An 11,220-nucleotide genomic window follows, 5' to 3' on the forward strand; every position below is an offset into this window, starting at 1 on the left:
AAAGGTGTGTCAGAAGCAGAATATCTAATATTTGAAATGGTTTCTCATGAAAAAAAAATCAAATAAGCGGGTCTGCGATTAACACACTTTGTCATCCTTTTCTTCCATTTCTCATCCACCCCTTYCCTTGAACTTTATCCTTCCATTTAATGAGATCTATATCACATGTGGGCAAAAAGAATGATTAAGTCCATCCAACTAGACCATGTTATGGATACACTGCGCCATGGACACAGAGTATGCATGGCAGTATAATGGCCTGCATGATATTGGGTCAAAGTTGACATTTACAAATGTGAAATTGAAGATACTGAATACATTGTGCAGCTCTGGAGGAGACTGTGAGTAGATCAGAGTAAATTGCCTTAAATAATTGGCTGTCAAAGTGAGTACATAACATCAGCCAGGTAGGTAGGAGTTAGTATATGGGCCACACAAATGATCCTATGGCAGACAGCCCTCCTGGTGATCGGCTACCTCCTACCCCTCTTTATTTCAACAAATGCACTTTATTTGTTTTGTTGCCCTTCATAGCATGCTGATATTTTAGTTCATTATTCGCTTCAGGTTTCTTATTCCTTACTCCCCTAAATATGGCCACAGACTAACAAAACTCCTGAAATTCTGCTTTGGTTTATTGTTTTATTTTGCCATGTGAATATTTTAAGTAGACCCCCCATCTGGTCAGYCTTTTAGGAACTTTCTGGAAGAGCCCGGTTGGCTGAAACCTTGGGTCTTCTTCYTGAAAAAATCATGTACAAAGCAATCCAAACTACAAAGCGATAAAATGACAAATCCAAAATGGTCAATATTCTAACAATGAAGAAAAACATTAAGTRAGGCAAACTGTTTGACTTCTGCAATATTCTCCGACACACCTGAATTAAATGGCTCATCAGCATTTTAGCCCTGCAGAGGTAATGAGCCACTCATTTGATTCAGSTGCGTTGGAGGAGGGAGGCCCCTACAGGCTACAGCAYGGTAGAGMTCAAGGACTGAACTTGGGCATCTCTGCTTTAAGACAATAAATAAAACTAACAAAAAAAATACTACTACTTCTAAAATATATAAGCAGAATACAAATAAACAAGGGAATAACTAYCTGTTAAACATCATTTAACGGAGACGTAGAATAAACATAGTCACATGCTGCATAGAAAATTTTACTCTGCATAAATCTGACAGCAAAGTGATTGCTGATTTCAAGTCTTAACACTCTATAAACAAAGGGTGATTTGGGCGTTAAGCCTTACTTTCTGCATCCTTGCACCACAGGGCCAAAACACTGCCTCAAGGCCTAAGGAAATTAAATTTAAAATGTACCTCTTCTTTGACATTTTAACAAATCATGTTTGTAGTTACTTAAAACTCCTATCATCTAATTGTTTCTGAGACAGCAATTTATAAAGCAGTCAGGGGAGGAAACAAAATTAGGCCTGCATGATATCAGGAAAATGTGACACTGAAATGTTATTGCTGATAATTATAACAACAAAATTAATTGGAAGTAAACTACATTTTCCTTACTGCTCTATCTGAGGGGCCAAACACACAGGAAAGCAAAGTTTTGATGCACAACAAATAGAAAATATTGCATCCAATATTGCAGAATTTGCCACATGAAACTCGATGTTACCAAACAGATGAAGGATTGTATAGTCAAGTCAAGTGTCGATGTACTCAGGGTTTCTGTAACATTTTACCAATTGGCATAATGGATTTTCATTGGACTGCAGTGTTTTATCATGGAGATCAATTAAAGGAATGCTTTTTTATTGAACCTGTCTATACAACTGAATTCTAGGAGTATGATTTCTGGATGTGAACTAGATTTTTTTTTTTTTTTTGTAACATGTCCTGAGTTTACATTCGTTGTGAAGCGGCACTATATAGATCAAATAAGTGAACTGAAATGAACTAATCTCAATTAAGACATTTAGGAACATAAACAGATGGACCAAAGTGGGCCTTGTGTTCTCCCTGCTCATTTACATCAATCCACAGGAAGATTTTATGTCACATCGGCACATGAGTGTGGATGGAAAGCATATATGTCCAGCAGGCCTCCTTAACACTCCAGCCTTGAAGACTTATTGAACCACACCAGGCCTGTCTTCAGCACCATGGACAGCAAACATTGCAGTACAGGCCACACAAACACACACTCACACAGATGCTTTTAGTCGACACACTCTCCCACAGAAATAAAACAGACACACACGCGCACACACACRCAAACACACTAAGACATCACGGTGAAAATCACAGACCTACTGTCACATCAGAGCTGCTTATCTTTTCTTTATCATTAGGATATTGACTTTTTTTTTTTTGCTGCCACTTTTGGTGTCTTAATATCTGAGCACGTCTTCAGGCACTAAACCTTTATTGATCTTCTTCTTGTGAATTGATCCCATCGCATGAAATCACAGACCTTCTTACCCTAAAAGAAAGGATTATTGATAACGCAGTATAATCTTTCAGTGATGTCAAGCCTTTCTTGTTTTTCTGGGATCATTTATGGGACAGAGCAAGAGACTGCGTGCTTTGGAGATGCTACAGACATCGGCAGTCTAGGGTGTGTCCCGAACTGACAGATGGGAGACTGTAAAAATACAGAAAACTGACCAAGGGGAGATATTTGAAATGTGTTCATGCGTAAGAATCATGTGGGATGTCAGGAAAAGGGAATGGAGAATAAAAACAGGGAAAAGATAAGGAAGATATTTCACGGTCACTGCAGCACATCAAAACATCCCCATTCATTTCTCCTGCTGTGATACGAGTTAGGAGCATTTGCGACAATACACATCCACTCATTCACAATCATATTTCCTGATGTATAAGTTGAATTTACGCATATGCGGCTTTTTTTTTTTCTCTTCTTCTTCTTTTTGTCTTCCGTTAATCAAATTATCCTGGTCCCACTGATGCTGCCAGCACTAACATCGGCATCACATACACCCAGGCCAACATCTTCTGGATTCAATTTAACCTCTTTAACATGTCAAAAAATATGATTACATACGTATTATTCGTCATGCACACACACACACACATGTTCGACGTCCAAACCTCTCACCGATCACTGACTCACCGCTTTGCTCTCCCAAAAACACGAGTTTAAATTTCCTCAGGGGATTCCCCAAATCTCCTCCGGCTGACATGGTGGCAGATGAAAAGCCTAACTTAGATTGTTTGTTTTTTTAAATATGTATTTTATGTATATTGTTCTTCTTTATCGGCCTGCGTGTCTCTGTCTCTCTCTCTCTCTCTCTCGGCTATGGGTGCGCAGGAGGATCCTCCTCTCCTCACAGAATGGTGGGAATGCAGCTCAGCGTCGTCCTGTCAGTTTAGGTAGCGTCTGCGCCTGCGCGACCTCACCTCTTTCAAATCCCTCACCTTTCCGTTCGTATTCAGATATGATTTTCCTTCCTCGAGATGGAAACGTAACGAACAGGAAAACGTCATCGATAGAAATTAAAAACCMGTTGACATAATCGTCGGYCTCAATTTAAATGAGCTGATTGGATCTGAATTAATTTATCAAGTTAAAATCAGGGCCTTCATTTTTAAAATAAGAATCTCTAAGAAGACAGTTAACACCTTTTTKATTAAGACAACCTTTCTGTGCTAAAAGTATTGTTCTGTATTGGTCTTGTATCTTAAATGCCGTGTTTTTTATTTGCTATGATAAGTGATATAATTATCTATATAATCTTACAGTTAACCCGTCCATGCATGAATTCTCATCCTTTATGTCAGGATTTAAAAAAAAAAAAAAATTTTTCTTAAGGCATAAAAAAAAGTTGAGAGAACAAATTTTGTAAAAAAAAATCAAAAATTTTGTAAAAAGAAAAATCTAAAWTTTTTTACGAGGTGATCAGTTGTATTTTTCTCCAAATACAAAGTTGTTATTTGGAAAATACATCACTAAAATTAATCTATAGGGGTTACATAATGTCACAATATRTTTTTTACCTGCAAGAGTCCTCTAAAGTAGAAGTAAGAACTGGATATTCCTGAGTAGCTTTTTTGTTTGTCTGCCATATTGGATTTAATAAATATTTTTTTACACTTACAGCGGATGGCCCGTAGTTGATTGTGTATTGTATGATTCATTGGTGTCCACTTTTGTGGTCTGTGTGCATAAAAATCAATGTGAAACACAAGAAAATGGCTTTAAGACAACTATCCACTGCAGTGACCGCTATGCATGAAAGGGTTAATTGTGTTCAACAAAACTGCAGTTGGAAACCTTGGACATCTGTAGACATTGGGCGTTTAAAAATGTAAAATTCAAACGCATTTTCTCTATTTGCAGAATTGGTGAAGGTCCTTCAAAATACTGGAGTATTTTGTTTTCAATAACTGATCAACAACAATACTTTCTCTGTGTTTTATTTAGGATCCATCTAAAGCAAGCTCTTCAATGTCCTTTTGTCCAAATATACCCCCCATCAAACTTTAGCTCAGTGTTCAAAGTCAAACAGTTCTGCCTCTTTCTCTTTCCAGAAAGCAAAACTGCGATCGATATATTTGCATATATCTTCATTATTGAAACAGGAAACGTCTGCGTCACTGCCGCTCTCCTCTGGACTTGCATTTTGGACTATAACCTTGGGTACAGGTTTAAAGCCTGGCACCAGTGATGACGGGCAGCGACACGGTGTCGATTCGCCGAAGAATTGAGTTTTGAGGTCCTCAAAGCCGTCGCTCCACTGCCGCCTCCCAGACTGAATTTCCTGGAGAACGGCCTTGTGGAAATCCCGCACCTTCTCCCAGGGGAAGAAGCTGACATGATCAAAAACCTCAAAGCAGAGGAGATGTCTCATCTTCCTCTCCTCAGCAGGCAGGTCTTGTTCTAAGATGTGGAAATAACCCAGCATGAAGAGGTCAAGGGTCAAGCTGTCGTGACTCATTGAGACTCCATCGGTTTCAGGTAGGAACTGCTCTGGGGAGTAGGTAAAGCGGGAGTTACTTGAACTATGTGAGGAGACCAAGTGGGATTTTGGAGTGCACTTTAACGCCAGCTTATTCCTCCAGGAGTTTAACATTTTGTCCACGGCACCTCGTTGTTGGCAGAACCGGAACAGAGAGTGTGGTTGCTGTTTCAGCTGAGCTGTAGCCGCTTTCCCTGATGCTGCGGGTTTTTCTTGTCTCTGTCTTGCTGCTCTCATTGAGATGGCATATGCAGACTTTTTCCAGTGACTCAGGAATAACACAACTATCCGCTCTTTCCTTAAGCTGGTGGTCTCCATCACAGCTCCACAGGTTTTAATGGCGCCATGACTAAGGAGTGTGTTCACGTCATCACTGCTTCCTGCTGATGGTCCAACCCAATTCTTGCCCTTCAGCCGCTGTGCTCCATGTACAACCCCAGCAAAGGGGTAAATGCTTCCAATCTGACCCTCAAAGTTGGACCTGAGGTTTTTTACTGACACACCAGACTGCTGGATCTCCCTCTCCACCTTCTCTCTCTTTTCTCTATTGCAGCTGCTGCTCTCCAAGCGATGGCTGAAAGCAGACGCCATCCCAATATGGGGTATCCTGCATACACTGGATGTCCCCGCAGAGGCAGACTCCTTTTCTTGGCTATTTTGCATTAATCTTGAGTCCAAATCAATTTCAGAGGCAATTATATTTTCCTGAAAACTCTTCATCCCTTCGACCATTCCTCCCACCGAYCCCCACTCGCTTTCTTTTCTCTGCRTTTTAGTCAGATTGGCCACCAGCAGAGACATGTTCTTGACAATCTCTGAGACACGATCGCACCAGACGGGTAGAGTCAAGGGTATTGTTCCCTCAGAGTCCATTCTTTGTAGAATCTCCTTGTTGAGGGAAATATTGACGATAGGATCAGGTAAGATTGCCTTTAACTCCTCGGTTAGCCTGGTCAACTCTAACTCATAAGCCTGGCAACGTTTCTGCAGAGAAACAGACTCAATTTGCTGCTGCAAGTAAACCAGATCTTCCTCTTTTAGCAGTTCACCAAAGGGCCCTAAGATGGCGTTGTGAGTCTGGGAGTATTTCCAGGAATCCAGTGGCATGTAGCCATTCAACATATTCTGCAAAAAAAATAAATAAATAAAAATAATTCACAATTCTGATGCATGATTTAAAAAGAATAATAATAAAAGTTTAGCATTTTGCACAAAAGTACAGATGACAATAATGAGGTTTAACATCTGATGACATACACTACTTTGACAAAAGTATTGGATCAAGCATCCAAATCATTAAATTCAGGAGTTATGTACACTGTTTTGTTAAAGAATGGGAGATCTGTGAATTTCAGTATTGAAAGTCTGTGATAGGAAGCCACCATGTGCAATAAGTCCATATGTAAAATTTCCTTCAAAGGAATCAGAAGCAACAGCAACTCATCCACAATRAAAAACACAAGAAAAATCACAGAGAAGGTTGATAAAGCACATTATGTGCAGAGTTCATAGAGTTTTGCAATTTTTTTCAAGCTCGATAGTTTCAKACCTCCAAAGTCCGTGTGGTCTTCCAAATAGYAATTTTTCTGTTGTTTCTCTCAACTTTATCAAAACTGGACAGAAAACCATTAATATGTTTCACTCAAAATGTCTATAAACATCACTCTCTCTGGGGCTGTTTCCATTAAAAAAATGTCTAATCTTTCGAGGATTGTCAAATTAAAAAGCATTTACATTATTATTTGGACATTCACATTATTGGTTGTTTTCTTTCTAAAACAGTGTGCTCTGTTTTTTGGCGATGGGGTGGGGGGGTTTCCACACAAAACAATGAAGGAGTACCTGTGCCTCCTCTACCTCTTCATCTTGCATCCTGACCTGGAGCTGCCGAACCATCACCTGCCGTTTCCATTCTGGTATGGGGCGTCCAGTTTCATCGTGGGTTGGCACCAGCGAGTCAATGTCAGCCAAGATCATGTTGACACTTGGTACCTCCTCCTGCACCTCCTCGCTGTCAAGCCACTATTGGTTTTCAATGACACAATACAGAGTGACGCCACTGATGTCCGGATATCTAGCCATGCATGYTAAGATATTTCAATTTTGGACAAACTGCAGTTTATCCATTTGATTTCATTGCACTTGCAGGCGCCTTTTATTCGCTTAAAATGCCGAACGCTGTTTTTATCTTTGTAATTATGTAATTGCGATTCTTCTGGCRAGAGGATATTTTTTTTTAGTCAGGATGGTTTGAACTTTTTCGGAGGGTGTAATGTTCACTTGGAGGACTGCGSCACATGACTCACAGTTTGCCCGGTGAAGACTGCAGTTAAGCCGGCATGCTTCAGCGATTTAATAGGCTTCATCCGAGACATCGGCGTGAGGTCTCTCTCTGGAGGCCTCAGGTGATTGAAGGATGTCACCACTGTAAGCAAATACAACAAAGGTGAAAGGTCARATCATATGGTTTTACAAATATGGCTTAGAGCAATGCGTGACAGTCTGCTTTTGAATGTGTGGACAGCATATTTAAAATTATATAATTTCAAACTTCTTTTCATTGTTGTATAAAAGTCAGATTTCTGAGCTGAGCTGTGGATTTCTGTAGCTTCTCCAGAGTTASTGTAGACCCTTTGATTAACGCTTACCTTTCCCAGCCTTGAGTGGGCAACCATTTATTGGTATGTTTGGACACATACTATACTCTTCCTACTTTTTAAGCAGTTCCATGTGAGATGTTGAAAAATTATATTAATTTACAATCAAACACAGATTTAAATGTCCCCACAATTTTCACCACTAGTAATGTGTTCCTTGCTTGTCGTGATGCTTTTGAGGCTTGACYGAAGCCTCAAAAGCATCACGATGAAAAGCTACGAAATCACAAAGTCAGACTTAATTAGGTAAGTTCAGAAAATAACTGGCTGCAATTGATTTTATTTATGTGCATCAGAGTTTATGAGTATGCCATACTTTCAGATTTTTATTTGTAGAGGGAAAAAAAGAAAAGAAAATTATGTCTACCCCTCACTTAAAAAATCCACTTCTTTGTATTAAAATCCAAATAAAATCCGATGACACTTGTAGTTATAGTCCGCAGAAGCATAGCGACATCTCTGGCCTTATTACCTGAGGAGGCCAGTTGAACCTGCTGCATGGACCCTACAGGGTGTTTTTTCAAGGAGGCAGCAGGGGTTGGAGAGGTGGAGGTCACAGGAAGTGGGGTGGGGTGGCGAGGCAGGGGGAGAACCTCCTTCACTGGCTGCTGGGGAGACACACACAGCAGGCATGAACAATGCTCTAAAGGACAGCCGAACCAATATGTGGCTTTTGTTTCAATATGTTCTGGTTCCAAAATCTTCCTTTAACGCTACCTTACTTGAGTTTTAATCTTCAACGCAACGTAGCAATTAGTGGCTGCATCAAATGCAACTATTTATCCTGTTCTTAAAGCATTTAATTTTCCTTCCTCTGAGGTGGTTTTTATTTCAGATCGATGGTCACCTTATTGTTCTCCATTCTTCTTCTTCTCCTCCTATCTCACASTCTGGCAGATCCAAGAAGCAGCAGCCCCTCTTTTGAAAAGACAAAAGAGACCAATATAAAGAAGAATAAGGAAATGCTGCAGAAATGAGACACGGCTTCACAACAATCAGCCAGGAGATGAACGTTGTCCAATAGCAAACACACACCAAGTTAATGTAAAGACATAGGCTATAGTGCTAGAAACTGAGACAGGAMGTGGTGAAACTGGAGCCTGGGCAGTGGATGTATAGTAGCCCCCAGCAGAGTGCAGGAGAAAGCCTGTTGGAGCAACTGAGACGCTGCTTTGAATACTGAATCCAAACATATTATCTATTTCAAGCCATGTTTTGATTTATCCACATGTTGAACTGCATTATTCTGGCAGCTGTAAGTATTACAGTGTTAATGCTTCATATAGGAAACCATGTAGGTTTCCTGTTTTACATTGATTAATAAAGCAGAGTAATTTGACAAATTAGAAAAGCAACTTTACATTGAGTATATTTATCTTAAAGAAACCTTTTTAAATGGCAACTTAGGTAACTATATTTTTTAGAAAAGTCTCACCTTTAATTGATCTAAAWTTTTTTAAAAATAAGCAATATTATAAACATTCCTGTGATAATCATAAGCAAAATTCTACTCACACTTACATTTTGCTCCCCTGCAGCGCAATGAGGATGCCAACAGTACGCAAAGCTTAAACTGACAAGAGAAACATTCAGCTGAAAATGCAAGAGAAGAAAACACACACGTCTCGCTCTTTACCTGGTAGAAGCCAAGAACCAATAAAGCCAGTGAGCAGCATCAACTGGATCCAAACCTCAGACAGGGGGGCCCTCTGAGTGTGCATAATTAAAGCAGTGGGATAGAATGACTGGGACCTGGAGGTATAGAAACGATAGCTCTGTGAATGTATGTGGGGGACAAAGTGCTCTAAACTACTGAACACACACCATCAGGTGTAAGTGTGTGTGTGTAGAGGGTACATGATTAGTGCAGCATGCCCCTTAAAGGCGGTAGTATGTCTTTCCCCAACACTTGCAGATGGTTTGTGTCGATTTGGCGACCCCTACTGGCACTAGTCTGAAAACCACAAAGCTGTGGGCACCATTTTGTGGGTCACGATAGTGATGAACTGAAGGACAGCAACGCATCACCAGAAATTATGTATTGGATAAAAACATATTTGTTTTATTAAGATTTATATCTGGTACATTTTCTAAGTAAATAAAACTACCACAGTTCTTCTTAGGCCTTTGGAGGGTATTTTGTAACCCTGCTGTCTGGTCCTTATACTTTCCAGTATATAGAATCATATCATTAGCACTAAAATACTATTGTAGGTGAGACAAACAGAATATATCTAATATTATTCAGATTTTCAGCAAAATAATTGGAAGCAATGTGTGTCGTTGTAGTAGTCTGCTCATAATGGTGTGTAAAGTAAAATTGTTCTTTCCTAGATTTTCAATTATAAAAACAATACKTATCTTATGCCTGAATGATTCATGGGTCACCACATCATCTTTAAAAATAAATAGATCTCAAAATGGTCAGATTTAAAAGAAGTCAGCTGCAAGAGTCATCAAACGTGACTGTGTCAAATGTCCCATTGTACAATTTAAAAAGAGCCTCTACGTGTAAGGTTCACTGCTAGATAATATTACAAAGGGTTACAAGAAATACATTGAACTTTGAAAGTAAAGGTTCAAAAATTAACAGATGGATGAAGACGTTTGCACAGTACTCATTAAGTAATGACTCAGTTACAGAGKTTAGTTACTCTTGTCCTCTTTTCTCTCACAATTAATTTTTTTTTTGATCGTTTAAAACGTTTTTTCTTTTACCAGATCCGGTTTACCAGCTGCCATAATTAAACTTATCCAAAAATGTGCCGTCACTGTAAAACAGTACAGTGTGTGTACATAAGATGTGGAGACAAATGCAGGAAGAGAAATATGAGAGGCAACGGCCCCTGCCTCTGACTGGGGCCTCTTTGTATCAAGCCCGCGTTTTCTTACCTCTGTTAATGGGACTTTAGCGATACTGTGTTGCAGCAGAGAGAACATGGTGATAATGTAATCAATAATAGAAGTCCTGCACAGAGAACGCCTCACAAAGGCTTAGCCCATGTGTCCACCTGGAAGAACAGCACAAACTGTTATGCAACACACACGAGAAGAGCCATTATCCATTAACAGGSTCRATCTGTTCGCACAAACACAATCATTTAGAGACGTTCAATGTTTAAGACATTTTGTTTGACAACCTGAAAACAAAGAACATTTTATATTTTTGTGTTATAGGAAAGTTCATTTGTTTGGGACCAAGTGAAATACGTTAATTACACATTAATTGATATTTTCAAGCCTTTAAGTTCTGTTAATTATCATGATTTTCTATTGAAAACACAGTCATATTAAAAATATTAGTGAGGTATAACAATCTGCTAAAAAGAATTTCAGAACTTCTAATACAAATCAGGGACTTTTATATTTTAAAAAAATGTAAGCTATATTTTGACTGGGGACAAATAAATGACATCTAAATCATAATTTTTTTTTGTTATTTTAATAATGCTTCAGCATTCGTTTTATTGGAGAATCTACTTTAAGAAAAAGGGACCTAATCTTAATCTGTGAGCAACTATAAAGACGAAATATTTAAGTTTCCCGATTCAGTACCTCCAATAAGCTTGAGCAACACAAACTCACAAAATGTATAAAACACACGACACGCAAATTGTGCA

At 39.2% G+C, this 11,220-nt stretch overlaps 2 protein-coding genes across 7 annotated transcripts in view; both read right to left on the reverse strand.

Annotated features, from left to right (window-relative positions):
- Nucleotides 1-3,342, reverse strand: part of rab6bb (RAB6B, member RAS oncogene family b) — a 7,383-nt gene extending 4,041 nt beyond the window's left edge. Inside the window, exon 1 of the mRNA XM_008434150.2 lies at nt 3,098-3,342. Coding sequence (XP_008432372.2) covers nt 3,098-3,167 — 70 coding nt within the window. The 5' untranslated portion in view covers nt 3,168-3,342. The remainder of the gene's footprint in view (nt 1-3,097) is intronic.
- A 1,055-nt stretch (nt 3,343-4,397) lies between these two features.
- Nucleotides 4,398-10,845, reverse strand: espnlb (espin like b). Of its 6 annotated transcripts, none has more exons than XM_017309844.1 (6): nt 10,493-10,844; nt 8,448-9,352; nt 8,073-8,208; nt 7,250-7,368; nt 6,786-6,965; nt 4,398-6,068 (listed from the first exon to the last, which is right to left on the reverse strand). In XM_017309844.1, the coding sequence occupies exons 2-6, from the start codon at nt 8,460-8,462 to the stop codon at nt 4,473-4,475; spliced, it is 2,046 nt and encodes a 681-aa protein (XP_017165333.1). In that variant the 5' UTR covers nt 8,463-9,352; nt 10,493-10,844; the 3' UTR covers nt 4,398-4,472. The 6 variants fall into 6 exon arrangements, with proteins under 6 accessions (XP_017165333.1, XP_017165335.1, XP_017165334.1 ...); XM_017309846.1 differs by having other exon boundaries at nt 8,448-8,518; nt 9,237-10,844; XM_017309845.1 differs by having other exon boundaries at nt 8,448-8,518; nt 9,122-10,844.
- Between the last annotated feature and the right edge of the window lie 375 nt (nt 10,846-11,220).

This window comes from Poecilia reticulata, linkage group LG17, assembly GCF_000633615.1.
Source record: "Poecilia reticulata strain Guanapo linkage group LG17, Guppy_female_1.0+MT, whole genome shotgun sequence".
Taxonomy (NCBI): Eukaryota; Metazoa; Chordata; class Actinopteri; order Cyprinodontiformes; family Poeciliidae; genus Poecilia; species Poecilia reticulata.